This window comes from Amblyraja radiata, chromosome 28 (genome assembly GCF_010909765.2).
Source record: "Amblyraja radiata isolate CabotCenter1 chromosome 28, sAmbRad1.1.pri, whole genome shotgun sequence".
Lineage (NCBI taxonomy): Eukaryota > Metazoa > Chordata > Chondrichthyes > Rajiformes > Rajidae > Amblyraja > Amblyraja radiata.
Genome location: NC_045983.1, coordinates 17,396,507 through 17,417,115, shown reverse-complemented (window position 1 = coordinate 17,417,115; position 20,609 = coordinate 17,396,507). Strand labels below are relative to the sequence as shown.

Here is a 20,609-nt window from a genome sequence, read left to right as displayed (position 1 = left end):
CTTCTCTGTGCTCCCTCTATGGCAAGAATGTCCTTCCTCAGATTAGGAGACCAAAACTGTACGCAATACTCCAGGTGTGGTCTCACCAAGACCCTGTACAACTGCAGTAGAACCTCCCTGCTCCTATACTCAAATCCTTTTGCTATGAATGCTAACATACCATTCGCCTTCTTCACTGCCTGCTGCACCTGCATTCCTACTTTTAATGACTGGTGTACCATGACACCCAGGTCTCGTTGCATATTGTTTTTACGATCCGAGGTAATCATGAAACTATCCGATTGTCATTAAAGATCTGGTGCACGACTATCCTTCTAGGAAGAAAGTCGTTTCACTATTCAATCTTTACCTTACAGCGCTCCCCAATTTTTGACCCCACATCCCTCCCAACCTCTGCCCTGCTCCACTTCCTGCTTCATCCCCGTTTCTTTTTTCCCCACTACCTTCCCAAAACCAGCTCTCTTCCTTCGCCCGCTTCTCCCATCGAGCTCATACCTCTGCCTCTGCCTAACTTCACACTCGCATCCCAGCTCTGTTTGCCTATCTGCCACTGAATGATTCTCCTTCTCTCACATCCCCTCTCAACCCTACAACGCACTCCTTGCTCTCCCATCTCCCATTCTTCTTTCTTTCTCTCATTCCCATGTGTTTTCTCCCCCTCCTTTTCAACTGTTCACATTAATACTAATTTTGCTTTGGATCTAGGTTTATTTTCTTCCATGCTTTCTTCGGAGCTAAACGTTATACATCTGATATTCCCGAGACTGAAGTCACGCTGACCATTCCTCTGGATGAAAAGACACGGGATATGATGGAAAGCTCCTTCTTTTGGTAAATATTGGGATATTAATGTTGTGTATTGAGTTTGGTTTGCCACTGTGGTGCATGTTTTAAAAAGTACAGCTTTTATCACCTATATTTGGATTTCCTAAAATAGGATTAAATTGCCTTTCATCTTCTGCTGAAATTACTGATGACAGATGAAAGTGTGTTGCTAACCCTGTGGCATATTGTTTAATCGGTGTGTTTTTCTTCTTCATGTTCCTAGTCTATTGAACCACCTGAATTCCCTGCCTCCATTGGGCGACTCTGCAGAATTGGGGGACAAGAATCAGAAGCGTGTGTTCGGTGTTACAGCGGATGGGAATCTGTGGATCTACTGTTTGGTTCAATATGCAAGTGTCCTGTTGTCACAGGAAAGGTCTGTCCAAGCTGTTAAACCCTTCACGCAAATCCAGAGAAAAGCCTGGGATCGGTATGTAACACAAATTTAATTAAATTGGTCAGCAGGAAGTCATTTATCTGAGCTCCTATCCTGCCTTTATACAATTATTTCTGGATACTGTCCTTGAGTATCACTACTGGATGAATATGTTTTTATTCAGTATTACTTTGTCAATAATATTTGCTCTGCTGCTTGCATTATTCACCAATTCATGTTGCAGTATTCATTACATAGTTAACATAGAAGATTAGGTTATTTAGTTTGGTGTTTGTGAAAACCTGCACTATACAACTTTGTACCTGCATTCCAGAATTAGCTACGTCTAGCCAAGCTGTTTCTAGTGAAGCTACAACAATTGCATCTCATGAAATGTAGGAAGTTATACAGGCAATTGATATCAAATTAGTTATTTGGATTATATGGGATACCGAAGATGACTTGAGAACGGGGTTCTGAGGGCAAAAAAGAATGATGAAAAGTCTGTGGCAAGCAGGATTTATGCAGAACTCAAATTTTTTTCCAAGTATTTTAGAATCAGGAGGATAGCTAGGGAAAAGGCAGGCTTCTTCAGGGACGAACAGGAAAATCTGTTTTGATGAGCAAGGGGATATAAGTGGGATCCTAAATGAATAATTCTCATCAGTGTTCACCAGGTAGATGTGGAGGAAGAAGAGTAGGGGATATGCTGATATTCTGCAACATGTTTGTATCAGGAAGGAGGAAGTGTTAAGAATATTGGCACCCATTAAGGTGAATAAATCGCTTGGGCCTGATGGGATCTATTCCAAGATGCCATGGGAAGCAAGGGAAGAGACTGCTAGGGCCCTGGAGACATTTGCATCTTCGTTAGCATCAGATGATATATCAGAAGACTGGAGGATAACACATATTATCCCTTTATTCAAAAAGGACAATAGAGATAAGCCAGAAAACTACACACCAGTCAGCCTTGCGTCTTTATCGATAGTAATGGCAAAAAATCTAAGTGACAGGATTTATTTTCATTTGGAAAGCAGGAACTGATTAGGAGGGGTCAACAGGGAAAATCCTGTCTCAAGCCCGAATATTTTATAGATGTAATTAATAAAGTTGATAAAGGCAGGGCCACAGACATAGTGTATATGGACTTGAGCAAGGCATTTGATAAGATTCTATACGCTTGGCAATACCAGAAGGTTAAAGTACATGGGATCTTTATGCCTTTTTTCCCCTAATACTCAGGATTACCTTGCTTCTCCTAACTGTTTATAATAGCAGCATTCCCACTAACATGAAGTAAGTACCCCATTAATGGTATAATTGGTCGTCCAATTTCATCGGACCAGACTTTCTGGAAAACAAGTAGCCCAGACTTTCTAGGCCAAGTCATGAGGCTCCATTGTTGTCAAACTAGATTAAAAATTGGCTGGGTGATAGGAGGCAGAAGGTAATGGTAAAGGATTGTTTTTCAGACTGAAAGTTTATAGCCAGTGGTGTACTGACTGGCTATACATTTATAGCCAGACAAGTGTTGGGACATTTATTGTTCATGTACATAAATGACTTGCATGAGAATTTGGGTGATCTGATCAGTAAGTTTGCAATGACAGGAAACTTGAAGCTGTAAAAAGTGAAGAAGGTTATCAAAGTATACCGCGGAACATGAATTGGCTGGAGAATTGGGGGGGAGTGGTGGCAGATGGAATTTAATACAGAACCTGGGAGGTAATGCTCTTTGATATATCAAATACTGGCTGGACGGACAATAAATGGCAGAGACCTTATGAGTGTAGATGTAAAGAGACCTTGAGGTACAAGTTCATTGTTCCTTCAATATGGTGACATTGGTGGATAGGGTAATGAAGAAGGCAGGTTTGCCTTTAAAGGCAATGGGAAAATATAGTGCCAAATTGACAAATGTCACACCTGTTGGAGCTGTTAAATCTATGTACTGTGAACTGATTCATTCTCTGCAAACATTCTGTAAACAGCCAGTGAAAATGAGCTATGATTGTTCATATCAGCAAGCATTTCTTTCATATCTTGGACATTTTCTCTGGGCTTTTCAGGTTTTAAGTGTGTGAAAATTATCCATATTTAGGATACCTGTACTAAGTAGATGTCCACTTTACCATGTTTGGTTATAATTGACCGTTTATTGCTCACAAGTCATTTTTTCAATCCTAGAATGCTTCAGTCTGTAGAAGATCTGCAAAAAAAATCAAAAACTGCTCAGAAACAAGAGGCCTCTGCTTTCCAGCTGCTCTTCCTGCTTGTTGGCATACAGCTCTTCAAGGTGTGTGGAGTACATGCATGGATGTGACTGAGCTCTGTAATTCCCTGATCTTTATCGTGATCCAAAAGAGAGTTTGTAATTGGTTTGTTTTTTTGTAATGTAAAGCTGCACCACATATGCATGTATCAAGAAATGATAGTTTACAAAAAAAGTTGTGGCTATATTATTTTTTTTAACATAAATGTTGTGTGCCTAAATCTTATTCTGCATCTCAGATTTTCAGGCAACTTTCCATTTGCTATTACTTTCTTTGCTGAAGCATAACATTAATTTCAATCACTGCTCTTGGGCACCAATCCTCATGGATGATCCCATCAGTTCATCATTTGTTGGCCTTGAAAGATATACCATGGAAAGAGGCCCTTCAGACTACAGAGTCCACGGCGACCATCGATCACATGTCCACATTAGTTCCATGTTCTATAAAAATGAGAAATTCATTTACATCATGACAGTGAGCATTTTCTGTTTGCTGCATTCTTGTTCCATTGCTTTTGCTGATGAATTCCGTCATTAAATGCTTGTCTTTCATGTGATGAATTTAATAATGTGTATGAGCTACTTTGGCATTCTCTAAATTAAGGGCAAGCAATACAAATAACTATTATAAACCATAAGAATTCAGGTAAATGGAAATCCTGGCAGTAATGCTCTTGAATCCCCCTGACCCTGCTGCCTTCATCTTTTTGTTTTCCTCTCTCTAGGTTGGAGAGGATTCTCTGGCACTATTAAGTGACCTGCACAAGTGTGTGGAGGAATGGGAGCAGAAGAAAATCAAAAAGCATTCAACGCACGTAACAAGTCAGTACAGCTCATGGCAACAGCAATTGACATATTTTATTATTGTAGCCTTTAAAATTCTGGTGATAGTGCTCAGTCCTCAACTGCAACAGTGAAATGAAAACTAGCAAAACTGTGTACAATCTGTCCTTTTGAAAACTCATTATGTGGGAATGGTCAGATTTGCTTCCATGTGGAGTGTTAGATGTTTAGCATTGATGCTTTCAGCAAGAACCATGACCTGCACAAAAGAAAGGAATTGAGTGGGAGTTAGGAAATCTGGAGGAAATGCAGAGAAGGTTCACTAGATTGAATGGAAGGTAGTGCAGCGTGGGTTCACCAAGTTCATTCCTAGGATGAAGGGATTTGTGTATGAAAGATTGAGCGACTCCTGGTGAATAAAAGGATGAGAAATTATCTCATTGATATTTTTAAGGTTCTTCCTGTCCACCCTGTTAATCCTCCTGAAAGGATTCCCCCCCAGAGGAGCAATCCAGAATTTGGGGACATTTCAGAGATGAGAAGGAATTTCTTCTCTGAGGGTGCACCTTTGGAATTTTAGTCTCTAGAGAGCTGTGGGGATGGTGGCAGTGAGCATACTCAAGCTGGACATTGACAGACTTGAAATACAAGGGAATTGAAGGGTATGGGGAGAGAGCAGGAAACTGGTAATGAGGCCAATCTTAAGTTATTCATAAACCTGTTGAACGATAGAACAGGCTGGATTGGCTGATGACTAACTTTGCTCATGTTCTTAGCTCATCCAAGAGCTAAACTATTGTGTTGAATAGGCCTTGCCTTTACTGGAGGACTGCAAGACTTTGGGCCTTGTAGTGCCTATTAACCACCACTGGATGCCACCAGAGCACTTGTATTAAATGTAATGACATATTTCGCACTATTTGAGAGGCAAACGTCTGGACACTTCTATGTTGTAAATGTTTGTGGTAAATGGGGCTTCGAAACCTAAAGCCAATTCCCTATCAATAGTAATTTTTAACTTCTGATAAGAGACTTTTAGACATGATATTACTGCTGTGACAAAGAAATCTTGAAACACAGGTCCCTTGTTCTATAGACCTTCTTGATGCAATGATTCAGTACTTTGGTGTAACACATGGTATGAGACCCTGATCCCCAAAATATTTTAATTGTTGAAGTAAATTATTTTGAAATTGTTCCCTGCCTCAATCAGAAATATGTAATGATGTTCTTTCATTAATTTAGATCAGAACCGATCTGCATCATTTCCATCTGATTTGCTTCCATGTCCCTCATAGTTTTTTTGTTAGGTCAGGTTATCACTTTTCAAATTATCTCTTGGCTTCAATGGCTCTTTACAGGTTAAATTTCCAGATTTCTACTATTCTGTCTAAAGAAATGCTTCCTCATATCAGTTCAATGTTCAGACTAGCCCAATGTGCAAATTTCAAATCATGCCTACCCCCAACCTGTGTTCAGAGCTTCCACTGCAAACAAAATAATAATCATACTATTTTATTCACCTGGATTAGATCACAGTGTAATCTGCTATGCTTGAGAATGCAAGACTCTGCAACCTGTCCTCATTATTTAACCTTTTTAAGCTTGGTGCTATTCTGGAGAATCAGCAGTGCACTTCCTCCAATACCAGTTCCTCCAAAACATTGCTTCCCGAAATGTGGAACTGAACAAAGTACTCCAGACAAGGTCATTGCAGAACGCTGTACAACTGTAACTCCACATGCAACTCTTTGTATTCTATCCTGTATGGCACCAGGCTAAAGCCCAGAATATAGCGCATTGCTGAAATAATATTGGGTATCTTATCTGATAGGCTTGCAATTTCAGGGCTTCCTTTTGCAATCATAATTAAGATTGGTTTTGCAGTGGTGAACATCAGATGAAGTGCTATCCAAAGGGGAAATTACCATATTCTGTAACCAGGACTAGAACTGTTGGTAGAACTCTGGGTGGTAGAATTGCTGGGCAAAGCTGGGATAGCCAGATCGCTGTCCGGGCACAGTAGAAAGGAACTGCAGGTACTAGTATATTCTGAAGATAGACACATTGTTGGATAAAGTCAGCAGGTCAGGCAGCATCGCTAGAGAAAAAGGATGGGTGACGTTTCAGGTCAGGTTGCTTCTTCAGTGACTGCAAGGCTTCCTAAATGCAATCCTACCAAGTGACAATGGAGTTGAGAAATTAGACTGCTGTTACTTCCTATATAAAGAGAGCACTTGATAAAATGAGTTTATTTTCGCATACGGTAGGATTGTGTTGTTGTACATTTTTTAAAACTGTATTTTATGTTTAGGAAAGGAAGAACCAGATTGGGTTGAAGTGATGGTCGAAATCTTGCTCTCCTTTCTCTCTCAACCAAATCGTTTGATGCGGCAAGTCTCAAACATGATGTTTACGCGAATCTGTCCCCACGTGACAAAGGAAGCACTGCAACTCATCCTAGATGTGAGTAATGTCCAATAATTCACATTATCCATGTCTTTTTTTCTTCCTTTTCTTTTCAGCTTGGTGGTGTCACTCTCCTCTTAGTCGGAAAGAAGTGGGTTCACGTTCCATTACAGAGATTTGAGCATCTTATCCAATTTGGTGCAACATTAAAACGATGAACCCTCTGGCAGTTCAGGCCAATAATATGTACCCTAGACAGTTTGGAAAAAAATCATTTAATGCATTCCACCAAATTTAAATTGACCACTTTATTTATTGGCTCTGAAATGCTTTGAGAAGTAGGAAACTTGAGAAAATCATCCCACTCACTGGGTATTGGGATTTCAAGAGTCAGGATGTTTCTTTTAAACAATCCTTAGACTTTTTTTTAAAGGCAAAGTAAATTGAGTGTGAATGTAGTATCAATGGTCTGAAACATTACACAAAACCATTGGCCTAAACATCCTGCATAGCACTAAGCTGGTATGACTTTTGGTGTTCATTGATATATTCATAGATCTGTTGAAAACCTATAGTGAGAGGCTCATTGCAAGTATATTTGGTATTAGTTTATTGTCATGTGTACTGAGATTCAGTGAAAAGCATTGCTTGTGTGCTGTCCAGTCAAATCATACTCTACATCAGTAAAATCAAGCTATACATATGTACAACAGGTGGTGCAAAGAGAAAATTATCAGAGTACAGAATATAATATTACAGCATTATAGTATTACTGCTGTAGAAAAATTGGTGTTAAAAGGAAAGTGCAAGGGGTACATTTAGGTAGATCGGGACTATACCCTTAACATATGAGATGATATTTGGGAAGAAGCTGTCCCCAAGTATGTTGTTTGTATAGTCTTGCTGGTCGAGATGCCTCAAGGTGAAACCAAAGGAGCACTGGTCATTCATCTGAATTGGTACTAAAATCTCTTTCCCTTGGACAGGTTTTTAACCCAGAATCTGAAGAAGGTGAAGAGAGTGCCTTGATAGTAACTGAAGACTTTGAGAAATCGCAAACGAAAGCCGACTGGTCGAATGACGATGAGGTTAGATCCTCTATAGAATTACTATGTACTATTTTTAAAGCAACAATCTGTGCTGAAGTTTTTTTTGTTCAACTGGTCATGACTTGTACCAAGTACATTTTAATGTCACTTCTTGCATCTTGCTTTTAAAAATTGGTTTTGATATCGACATTAGTTTGACCCTGTTCATCAGTATTTTAACTTCTAATGATACCCATTCGCTACAGCTGTAGGCTGTATATGAGTCAATAGTGACTCCAATGCTTCCTGTTGAAGTGTAGATGTTCCCAAGACACTCGTCATAACAGAGTAAGGGGCTGAGATCCAGCTTCAATACCTTTCAAATTGATTTTTACAAGTAGTTTCAAAGTTTTAAGTATTGCTTATTGTACATGTTAGGTTAAAAATATGACATTAGAATTTTTTATAGAATTTATGATTTTTAAAAGTTTTTTTTAATCCTTAATCTGTCCGGTTTATTTTAATCCGTGTCTCTCTGAAGTTCTGAGAGTGCTGAATTTTTGCATGTTCGATGGCTTATCCTAGATGGAGGACGAGAGCGACAGTGATGAGTCGGAGGAGGAGGAAGACAACAATGACAATGATGATGGTGCTGATGACAGTGATGAGGACAAAAGTGAAGAGGATGCTGAGGAGGAGAGGGAGGAGCCTGTAGATGAGAATTTCCGCATGGAATTGATGAAAGTCCTGCAGACAACCAACGCTATCGTAAGTTTTGATGTTGGGAAGTTGACAAGTTACAAATTTGACTTTGTCGATTGTTTTATATCTATCAATCAGCAAGGACTCTCAAACTGAAATCAGATATTAAATACACAATTGTTTTAGCGATGTTAATTTTGGGATGAATGTTTGCCAAAGGAGTAATTTCTTCACTGGCGATGAAATTCACCCACGTTGTTAACGTGCCAGTGTAGGCTTTTGCTGTTCAAGGAAAAAGATGTTTGTAGATCATGTTCTCAAACCCAGTGCTGAGGTCATGGTCTACCGGGCAACAGTGATTCCTGCCCTCCTGTGGGATATGGACTGCCTACGGTAGGTACATCAAAATATTAGAGTGGTGCCACTTGCACTGTCTCTGTAAAATACTCCAAATGAACAGGAAGGATAAGCAAAGCAACATCAATGTTCCCACCCCGGCTATCGTTCCCAGCTTCAAGGGACAAATTATATCAGCCACCTTGGATGGCCAGCCACGTTATTCAGGTGCCTATCACTACATTCCTGAAATGGTGATTCTTTTCTGAACTTTATCATGGCAAGAGTTTGACAGATGAACCGAGGAAATGCTTTAAGGATGTTTCAGGGAAAAAGTTTAATCTCCTTCCAGGCCCATGGGAAAATCTGGTTTGAAATAAAGGAGCACTTAGTGCGGCAGGCAGAAACCCAGCACAACAACTAAAGGAGCATGACAATTCCAAAACTACCCCCCCTGTCTAGTGCATCATGTATCTCCAGCCCCATCTGTGGCAGACCCGTGCATTGGCTGCCCTGGAAGCCATGGAATGGGAGGAGAACCAAGCAGTGACTCTGAAGCAGAAACACTTGCCATTCACTGGGGAAGAATGTCTGACTATAGTTCAAGTTATTCAACCTCCTTAAAGGCAGGCAGGTACTTGGTTAACCATTCATCCTGACGATGTTGTCTCAGAGTATGCAGCATTCCCTCAATATAGGTTAAATATGTAACCTGGAGTATGGGCTCAAATTGTGGAGCATGATTTGGACTCCCAGTCTTGACGACTTTATATAAAGGGAGAATACCATCAATGCCTCACCCAGACTGCATATCTGATGCTACCTGCTGAATTTTTTACTTGGCAGAAATTGAGTAATCACACAACTTGTCCAATCACAAAAGTGGAGCTGACTTTTGGTGGGAGTTGGGCTTAGAATTGTTGGCGCCCTAGCTCCTCAGATCCATCTAAAAGTAACCTTTTGAAATAAAACTGCGGTTTTGGTCATTGCAAATGCTTTTTATGTTATTTCGCAGTCGAAGGAGGGTGAGAGCAGCAGTGACGAAGAAGCAGATGATGAAACAATGATGGCATTGGACAAGAATATTGCTGCCCTGTTCTCTGAACGCAAGAAACGACTTCAGGCCGCAAAAGACAAGAAGGAAAAAATGATGAAAGAAAAGGCACTAAGGAAAAATTTTAAAATAAAGGTATACAGGTGCACAACCTTTTATCCGAAAGCCTTGGGACCAGACACTTTTCGTAATTCAGAATTTGTCGGTCTTCGGAATGGAATTTTTTTAGCGTAGATTTTAATGGCTGGGTCAGTGGTAGAGTGCTCGGCTCATATCCGCAAGGTCGCGAGTTTGCGCCTTGATCCCGGCAGTTACTCGGTCGCGAGTTTGAGTCTTCAATGTCGTTTTTTCTTGCAGAATAAATGTCTGTATGAAATGCAGTGTGTTGAATGAATTCCTGAATTTGTAAATGTGCCCGCAGCATTGAATCACCTCTCGCACTCATGTCACCCTAGCGGGGCTACATACATGCCCTTAGGCGGCCTAGCTCGGGGATTCTTGAATCCCCGAGCTCGGTCGCGAGTTTGCGCCTCGATCCTGGCAGTTACTCGGTCGCGAGTTTGAGTCTTCAATGTAGTTTTTTCTTGCAGAATAAATGTTTGTATGAAATGCAGTGTAGGAGAGGTGTACTGACTGTGTGGGCAGAACTTTGGAAGTGATTGCCCACCAGTCTAAAAAGCCGCTGTGTCTCCCTGTCCCTGGGATAGCAGGGGGCGATCAAACAGCACAACACCCTCCTCCCCCTCCAACTCCAGAGGAATCCGCTCCCCGATGGGCCGCTACGGCGACAAGTGGCAGTTTGCCCACAGCCCGAGCTGCGCCCCCTCATCCGTCACCCCAAGAACAAGACGTACCTTGCACACCATCAGCTTCTGCCCCTACGTGTTCCTCTGGAGTTGGAGCGGGGCTGGGCTGGAGTTGCTGCTGGCTGTGGGTCTCTGGGATCTCCGTGCTTGCAGTGGGCCTGGGGGTCGGTGTCCCGTTGGTCCTGACGTCTCCGGCCACCCCCCTGGACTGGATCTGAGACTGGAAACTGTACCGCCCTTGCCCCCTCCCTCTGCAACTGCAAACAACCCCACTCTCCTGCAAGGGCGGTACAGTTCCCGGAGGATGGCAGGTGGCCGGAGACGTCAGGACCAACAGGAACCCGCTCCCCGATGGGCCCCTACGACGGCCCGAGCTGCGCCCCGTCATCCGCAACCCAGGTTCCTCTGTAGTTGGAGCGGGGCTGGGCTGGGCTGCTGTTGGCTGTGGGTATCTGGGATCTCCGTGCTTGCGCTTGAAAACGTTCACCGAGGGCGGCCCGCAGAGGTGACAGCGGAACCTCCGGTCGGTCCTCGAAGAAAGGGGAACTAAATCCCCATTCATAAAAGAGAAGGTGAGGATATATTGCGCGGGAGGGTTAATAATTGACAATATGCTGCTACCTGCCCGCTGAGTTAAAAAGTTCCCACGGTAGACTCACGAAACACTGTGTATCGTGCTACCGTGGGAACTTTTTAACTCAGCGGGCAGGCAGCAGCATATTGTCAATTATTAACCCTCCCGCGCAATATACCCTCGCCTTCTCTTTTATGAATGGGGATTTAGTTCCCCTTTCTTCGAGGACCGACCGGAGGTTCCGCTGTCACCTCTGCGGGCCGCCCTCGGTGAACGTTTTCAAGGACCTTTCTTCAAGGACCGAAAAAATGGCCGCTATTCGGAGGTTTTCGTTATTTGGATCTTCGGATAAAAGGTTGTGCACCTGTATAGGCAAAATATTTTAAATGGGTACAGCAGGAGTATAGGGGCAAAGCAGTTGTGAGTCAGATGAGGGAAATATAGTAGTTAGGGACAGTAATTTCAGTGCATTGGTTAAGCAGGAGCATGGCAGGGAGCAAAGGAAGTCTGATGAATTAAATTTCATTTATTTCAATGCAAGAGGCTGATGGGTATGGGCAGATGAGCTCAGTGCGCAGATAGGAACATAGAACTGGGATGTTGTAGCTAACACAGAAATGTGGCTGAGGAAGAGGCAGGACTAGCAGCTCACTGCCTGAGGAGTGAAAGACATGGAGGTAGGAGAGGATTGGTGGTTGCATTTTTAATTAGGGAGAACCTCAAAGTGGTACTAGGATATTCCTGAGCGAATCGTCCAGTGATGTTATAAGGGTAGAACTGAGAAATAAGGAGCCAGCAAGTTCCGGTTAGAGTAAAGGCAAGGTTGGTAAAAGAAGGGAACTATGAATATCAAAAGATATTGGGACTCCAGTCAAGAAAAAACCCCCCATAGGACTATGGGGGGGCGGGGGCGGGGGGGGGGGGGGGGGGGGGGGGGGGGGAGGTTGTAGGAATGTATTTTAGGGGGAAATCAGGATTTTTAGATATTCACTAGATTTATTAGCCACCACCATCTAGGGAACAGTTATGAATAAGAAACTCCATTTAATAGTCACCTACTCCTTTTCTCCATAGATGCTGCCTCACCCGCTGCGTTTCTCCAGCATTTTTTGTCTATTTTTAATAGTTGGCTGCTCAGTTGAGAGGTTAACAGTAATAGTGAAGTATGCGTTCTGTCAACTAGGATGATGCCTGTTTTGCCTCACCATTCGACAACACTCAGACAGAGTTACAAGTTTCCATTTGAACTTCCTGGCTCAGAATGGCCATTCCAAATCATCTCGGTGATGCACTACCTTTGAACCTGTGCTGTTTTCATCTGTAACTGTGCAGGCCAACCAATAGTGCGAAATAAATTGCTTGTTATAACTGGGGATTTTCAGCTCTCCCAACTGAAGAGCTCTTTTAAGAACAAGTCATATACCATGTTCTTAAGAAAATGGGCTTTCCTACCATTGTGGCATTTATATGACTTTCGGGCCACAAGGTTTGGTTTACCTTAACTTTCCTCTGAAATGACCGCACAGTGCATGATGTTCAAGAGATGGGTGATAAGTGGTGACCTTGTTGGTGATGCCCACGTGGCTGTAAATAAACTTCAATTAGTTATGACTCGATGCACTTCATGCTGAGGCTCGGTATTCCCAATCTCCTTTGGTTTCTTCTGCAATTTCTAATAGATTTTCTTCTGACTTCCTTCAGGTCTTGGACCTCATTGAAGTCTTCCTTGCGAAGCAACCCGAGAATCCACTAATCTTCGATATCATTGAGCCTTTGATTGCAATCATTGAAGAAAACCTGAGCTCTCATTCAAATCAGCAGGAGCAAGACTACCTTCGCAAGGCCGCAGACATCTTCAAGTTAGTGATTACATGTCCTTAATCAAATTAGGGATCAGTTTGATTTTATATTTTCTTTGATTGTGTTTCCATCAATTATTCTGCCATGAAATAGCCTCTGATCCTGTGTTCTTGGCCCTGATAAGTGTGTAAAAGAAAGGAATTGCGATTGTATGCTGCTCCTATGCTGCTGATATGCTATTTAAAGTGGTCAGTGGCTGCAGAGCACAAACTCCAGCATCTCAGCAAGCTTTCTGGAATATAGTCCTAAACTTGAGGCATCAGCGACTGAAGTTGTTGGAACCTTGAGCAAAAAACTGTGCTAGACAAACTCATCGGGTCAGGCAGCATCTGTGAAAGGAAATGGACGGACCACCATGTTTCGGGTCAGGACCGTACTTCAGTCTCATCCCCAAACTCATTTAACTCTGTTCCTTTATGGTGAATTGATGAGCGGTTGAAGAAGTGGTCTATTCTCCCATTGCCGAAACATGTTACTTTGATGAACATCTACTGGTCTTTGGAAGCGATTTAAGCATAGAAAGGATAGAACATAAAAAATAGGTGCAGGAGTAAGCCATTCGGCCCTTGGAGCCAGCACCGCCATTCAATATGATCATGGCTGATCATCCAAAATCAGTACCCCGTTCCTGCCTTCGCCCCCTATCCATTGATTCTGTTAGCCCTAAGAGCTACATCTATTTCTCTCTTGAATATATCCAGCGAATTGCCCTCCGCTGCCTTTTGTGGCAGAGAATTCACAATTCTCTGGGTGAAAAAATTTCCCCTCATCTCAGTCCTAAATGGCCTACCCCTTATTCTGAGCTGTGACCACTGGTTTTGGACGCCCCCCCAACATCGGGAAGCAGAAACCTGGTGTGCCAAGTGTTGTTGGTCACAACGGTTTGATGTTGCAGAGTAATTGTTTTCTCTTGCAATTGATACGATGAATTCAATGGTGTTGCAACAAAACTTGTATAAAACATTGAAATTTGGTGGTGTTATACTCATGCATAATCTGTTTATCATAACACGGATTATCGAAAATCATTGGAAAGCTGAATCTTTTATTTAAAACATTCATTTTTTTAGATATACCGTAGGCATTAGTGGAGAAGCCAGCATTAGCTGCTCATTCCTAACTCTTCCAGAAGTGGTTGTGGCTAATAAAGCTAGAGGGAATCTCACAACTTATTGGAAGCAATGAGAAAAAAGCTGGAGAATGCGGCTAATCGGACTGTTCTTAAAGTGCAAAAGATACTTGTTGCCCAAACCAGCTGCTTTATTTATACCCATGTTATTAGTGGTTACCCACCACAGCCCCTGATGTCATGGGGTCAAAGTCATAAAGATGTACAGCATGGAAACAGGTCTTTTGGCCCAATCCATCCATGCTGATCATGCTAGGCCCATTTTCCAGTGTTTAGCCATATCCCATTCAACCAACTAAATGGGAAAGAATATGGAGTGGTTACCTGAAATTGTTAAACTTAAAAACATTTTTCCCAAGTGCTGCAATGTGTCCTTGGAGAAGATGAGGTGCTGTTCCACGAGCTTATTTTGGGCATGGTTGGAGCAATTTCAGAAGCTCAAGACAGAGGTCAGAATGGAAGTGTGGCAGAAAATTAGTGACAGCTAACTGAAAGCTCTTTCAGTTGACGGTGGCATTAGTTCATGTGATAGGAGCAGAATTAGGCCATTCGGCCCATCAATCCCTCTTAACCCCATTCTCATGCCTTCTCCCCATGACCCCTGGCAACCACAATTACTGCTGCTGCCCCAGACTCTCCAGGGACCCAGAGTTGATCCTGACCTTGGTTAATCCATTGCTGGAGTTTGTATATTTTCCTATGACCATGTAGGTTTCCCTTGGGTGCGGTGGTTTCTTATCATATCTCAGGACGTGCTGGAAGGTTAATTGCAAGTACCCTGTATATTACTTGATAAAGGTAAGTAGAAAAGAAATTGAGGGTAATTAATGGGCATATGGTGAAGAATAAGTTAAGAGTATAGAAATAAGACAAAGGGGTATGGGACCAATCATTTGCTTTGCTCTAAGTCAGCATGAACCCAGTAGGATGAATGACCTCCTGTGTCAGGATAATTAATTGAAAGAATCGGGTGGGGTCCAGAGCAGATTAAATTGCCCACCTCTGCTATATTTAACTTGATCGTGTAGGTTTTGTCATGTCTCCCTGTCATCTGTAAATTTCCTACAATTTAGTTAAACATCTTCACGTAGAAATCTGTTGATCTGCAGGAATCAGCTCTGCAAAGCCAAGTCCTACTGCCAAAACATCTCCGAGATGAAGGAAGATTTGCACATGTTGATGGAGCGATTGGTGTCTCGAGCCTCCAAGCAATCAGATTCTTCAGTATCACTTTACTGTTTCAGGTAGCGTGTGTTACACAACAGAGATCACAGGCAGGGTGGTCGAGGCTGCAGGGTGGTGTGGACAGGTAGTTTCACAGGCTGAAAGATGGGACTGAACTGCTTGTTTAGGATTTTGTTTGTATGTCAACATCTTTTCAAAAGAGAAAAGTAACAAATGCTTTTTTGTAACTAGAAGGACTTGTATTTCCATAACACCTGCCAGTATTCCAAGACATCCCAAAGTACTTCAGATTGAGCAAAGTTTTCTTTTAAGTGCGGTTCCCGCCACGGTGTAGAAAATTCGCAGCTTATTTCCCGCCAGTAATATCACAGAAATTAGTAAATGCCCTAAAATGCTGTTTCATGACTTTACTTCAAGGATATAGATTGGCTCAAGAAGGATTTCAATTTCTCTGCTCTTTAAAATCATTTGCACCCATCCAGTTGAAGAAATCCTCAGTGCAGAAATAGAGGACAGACGTGCTGCTTTGGGGTGGAGTTGCACGAGTATCTGGGTAGTTCGTGAACCCTCAATCTTCTGACTAGTTACTGCTTAGTGATTACAATAAAATCGACTTCTGTCTTTACCAGAGTCAAAATTTTGTAAAAGCTCTTGAATGATTTTGTGTTGGAGCTTAGCTTGCTTTGGAGCAGGTTTAATTATAGTAAGGAACCATTTTTGTTCCAATTTCCTGTCCATTGTTTGAGAACGGAGCATTGTCCACGTACAGAAACATTTCAGAGACCAATGGGTCTTCCACTCATAAAGCTCATCTTTGGATGTCCAACCTGTTGATCCACTCAAGGTCCCCCAAAGATGGATAAATGGATAACTGAGATGCCTCTTACAACAGATCTTAACTAGCAGGTTGATGTGATATGTTCCATGGTTTGGGACTTTGAGCCAACAAGCCTCTTATATTCATGGAGCAGGGTGCCTTGTTCTCCTTGATGCCTGTGGATTCTATAGATGGTTATCTGTTGGTCCGGGAGATGACAGACCCAGTCAATTCAGTGATGATGTGTTTGTTCTTTGCATTGGGTAGGACCTGCTGTACTTGTCATCTAGGTAGTGGGTTAAGTCAAGTCAAGTCAACTTTATTTGTCACATACACATACAAGATGTGCAGTGAAATGAAAGTAGCAATGCCTGTGGATTGTGCAAAAACTACAGAACAGAATAGAACAGAATCAGTATTTGCATGTTAGAAAACAGTATTTTTTTTAAAGACACAACACAACAGTAAATTAGTCCCTGGTGAGATAAGAGTTAGTAATCACAGCATGGGTGTTGGTTACTATTTCCCCAGTAGACAGTGGGATTTTTGCATTGGGTGTGATGAGGGTTTGGCGGGTCTGTGTGAGCTTGGAGACTGAAATTGTGCCTAATCTTTTTTCCCTTGCACAGGATCCTGCTGAATGGCAGGTGAATAATGTGGGCTTAGGCATTGTGGCAATAGGTCCCAGTCACAGTCCATGCACATCTATGTACTGTGTAGCTGCAGGACGCTGAGGTGATGCACTGCACAATATACAAGCACTGTGTTCCTGTGCAGAGTGTTCTAGTTATGCTTTCTGATGCCAAATTTCCAGACCAGGCCCACACTTTTTTCTGCTTTTTGGTTGGTTTGGGTTAACTGAGTAGATTATGCGACACCTTTCCAAGATGGCAGTATTTGGGAGCCATTGGCAACTTACCTGTCGGCAGCTTGTGTTTGCCAATTTACTAGCTTGTGCTCTCAAAAATGTGACCAGTGATCTCTCAGCTGATCACTGCATGAAAGGTGAATCTCTACCACAGATTACTGTGGGCCGCATACACATCCTGCCCCTGAAATACTTTCATTCTTTGGGAAATGTGTGAACCCATCACCTGGTTTCACCCTTTTAACCTCCATGTCAGCTGTGGCTCGAGGACATCATGCTCTCGGGAATGAAGGTTATATGGGTCAAAGTCCCACTTGAAAGAGCAAATCTCCAGGCTGGCAATCCAGTGTGGTTCTGTAGGAATGTTGTTGTGCCTGAGGGTGCTTTCTTTTGATTTAAATGGTAAATACAGCCACAGCCTGCTCTTTCAGACTAAGTAAAGGCCCACACATCGTGAAAAACATTGCAAGAGGTCTCTCTGCTCAACATTTATCCCTCGACAAACATCACTTCAGAAAAAAACTTTCTCAAGCTATTTTCAAATTGCTGTTCACAGGAGCTTGAGTTGCAACGGTGCATACACTTCAAAGATACTCTATTTGGCTGAAGGTTTATGGAGCCATTCAGCGGTTGTGAAAGGCAGTGCATTAATGCAAGTGTTTACTGTACATTTTCTATCAACACTAATGTCAGTTGTATTTCTAATAGCCAAAAGTTGGTTTATTGTCATGATTAGAGAGTCAGGTTGAGGTGGTTTTGCATGACATGGTTATCCCTAACAATCTTATTATTTGTGCTTGGCAGTGGAGCCCTTTATCTCCTCAGAGTTCTGAAAGGAAAAGCAATCAACCCAGCAATAACTGACAAGACTGAAAAGGGGGGAAAAGCTGAAACTGGGCAGGTACGTGAATCAAATTTGTATTGCCAATCAGCTACTAGTGATACTTGTAATGTTTGCTTGAAGTGTTCATCAGATTGGCACCATTCACGCTACCAACAGCCAATAACAATCCAATAAGAGCTGTAATGATTTATGTAAAACATGCAAGCATAGTTGCTCATATTTAAAAATCTATACCTCTTTAGGTGAGAAATGAGAAGTGTGGGGGAAAGAATGTTCCGATCTCTAGCACCCAAAAATACATTAGAAAACCATAAGTCAGCCATTGCACAATTGAAAGAAGGCTTTCTGGCCTAATGGTACATTAATTCAAAAGCCAGGAACAATTTCCACTTCCCGTGTACAATTTCTTTTTTCCAACAGCTGCCATTTGGCTGCCTTGTCGCTCTAAGTGAACTCGTGGGCTCAGTTGCATTGAGTATATAACAGACTATAAGGCCACTTGGAACATTGTGAAAGGAGCCTCACGAAGGCAAGACTCATCAAGGAGTTGATGAGACCATTTAATTCTCTTCCTTCCTTTATGCACCCGATTTAGATGAGACACCTTTAAATTGAGGAGAATGAAGCAAAGTAAATCGCAAGATAATCCCATGTGCACAAAAAACTACTGATCTGATTTTCAAACTTTTATAAAGTGTAGCGGCCTGGACGAAGATGAAGTAATGGGAAGGGGCTAGATTTTATTGACATCGGCTGAGAGGAAAAGGATGATGAGAGGGAACTGCACATGGTTTGTACCTTAAAACCACCCTGAGTCAAAAGTTGATGAAATTTGGTGTACATGAGCTCTTGCTCCACAAGTGCAAGGACGTACAAATCAATACCCTACCAATCACTTAACAATCCAAAACTCCAAGATGTATACTAAAATATTACATCAAAGTTGATTGTGTAAAGTATTGGTGTTAGGGTGCGATAAATGCGCAATTTTACACATTTATTATTTTTCCCTCTTGTGCCCACTCCCTCCACTCTAGCAGACTCTCAAATTATCCCTCATTCTCTCTCTGACTGAACGCCAGTGGTGAGAGTTACTGTAGGGTCCCACAGATGTTAACATTAATTGGTTGACGGAGACACGAGACTGCAAATGCGTGCCAGGCTGCTTCTGTGGAGGGAAAAGAATAGGCAATGTTACTGTCTTGAATGTACTCTGCAGCTGAACCTCCACAGTCTCTTGGGTGGAGATTTCCAAAATTCACTACACTGAAGAATATTCTTCTCTTCTCTGGATGGAGCTACTAATTATTCCCTCTCACCTTCCCCTCTCCCACCACAACCTCCTTCAGGCACCCCAGCCACAGCAAAGATCAGCTGCATATCTGCCTTGTCAAGCCCCGCAGTGCTTCTCAGTAACAAAGCAAGGGGCATTGACCTGAAGTTAATCGTTATTCCACATCTAGCTCTCAATTTCATCTCTGAAAGTATATATACAAGCCTTACCTCGTAATTTCCAACATAACACCAGTGCAGAAATTTGATGGAGCCTGTAATTTTCCTTTCACAGCTGCTTGCCTGTGCAGATGTGTTTTGTGTGTCTCAAACACAGAAATCTTCCCCCTTTTTTGTCTTGGCCATGCACGTGTGGATGAAGAGAGATTTTTCTCATACGTCAGTGAGCATGGGTGATGTCTATAACAGCCTGAATCAGCGATGCTCTTTTTTTTGCTTTTTGCAAAATGATTCTTGTGGATTTGGGGTTTGATGGTGCAGTGTTTCACTGTGCACGTTTCCAAGAGGATAATTATTTACCGATTGTCCTTCAATCCTGCTGTTTATTCACAGCGTACTACTTCCTTCCAATTCAGGAGATTTCAATTTGTGGTGGTACGGTATCAGATAATCTTGCACAGTGTGATTGATTCTAAACCTCACCATGCAGGACCCAATAACTGATTAGTTCCTCAGTGTAAATGAACAGTAACTGGCCACTGTAGATAAACAGCATGCTCTACCCTTCAACTTAAATCTAAAGGGAAATTACTTTTATTTTCAGCACATCCCGATTGAAGTGTTAATTGTTCCCATCAGCTCATTACTGAATATTGAATGGAAAAAATATTTTCGTTTATATATTGTCTTTCATATCCATTCCAGAATGTTCCCAGCTACTGAATTGCCTTTTTGACATGAACTCCGTTACAATGGAGGAAGAATGGCTGTCAATTCACACTCAGCAAAATTCCACAATGGATAATGACCAGGAAATATGTTTTAGTAATGTTAGTTGAGAGAGAGAGTTTAATCAGGGAAACAAGCCTTTATGTGGTTAAAAAAGCTTTTGGCACTTTGGCCTTCCATCAGTCAGAGTATTGAGTATAGAAGTTGGAAGGTCATATTGCAGTTGTATAAGACGTTGGTGAGACGGCATTTAGAATATTGTGTTCTGTTCTGGGCACCATGTTATAGGAAAGATATTGCCAAGCTTGAAAAGGTTCAGAAAAGATTTACGAGGATGTTGCCAGGACTAGAGGGTGTGAGCTATAGGGAGAATTTGAGTAGGCTGGGCCTCTATTCCGTGGAGCGCAGGAGGATGAGAGGAATATTATAGTGGTGTACAAAATCATGAGAGGAATACATCAGGTAGATGCACAGAGTCTCTTGCCAAGAGTAGGGGAATCGTGGACCAGAGGACATAGGTTCAAGGTGAGGGGGAAAAGATTTAATAGGAATCC

At 42.1% G+C, this 20,609-nt stretch overlaps 1 protein-coding gene and 1 non-coding gene across 2 annotated transcripts in view; both read left to right on the top strand.

The window, feature by feature from the left end:
• Positions 1-20,609, top strand: part of mybbp1a (MYB binding protein 1a) — a 68,802-nt gene that overhangs the window by 19,877 nt on the left and 28,316 nt on the right. The window contains exons 11-21 of the mRNA XM_033045941.1: positions 706-831; positions 1,049-1,255; positions 3,392-3,500; positions 4,205-4,301; positions 6,577-6,728; positions 7,658-7,759; positions 8,285-8,467; positions 9,753-9,926; positions 12,873-13,030; positions 15,270-15,404; positions 17,835-17,931. Of these exons, the coding sequence (XP_032901832.1) occupies positions 706-831; positions 1,049-1,255; positions 3,392-3,500; positions 4,205-4,301; positions 6,577-6,728; positions 7,658-7,759; positions 8,285-8,467; positions 9,753-9,926; positions 12,873-13,030; positions 15,270-15,404; positions 17,835-17,931 (1,540 nt within the window). The remainder of the gene's footprint in view (positions 1-705; positions 832-1,048; positions 1,256-3,391; positions 3,501-4,204; positions 4,302-6,576; positions 6,729-7,657; positions 7,760-8,284; positions 8,468-9,752; positions 9,927-12,872; positions 13,031-15,269; positions 15,405-17,834; positions 17,932-20,609) is intronic.
• Positions 12,458-12,594, top strand: LOC116989229. The gene has a single exon (XR_004416189.1). It is a non-coding gene; the product is annotated as a small nucleolar RNA SNORA50 (small nucleolar RNA).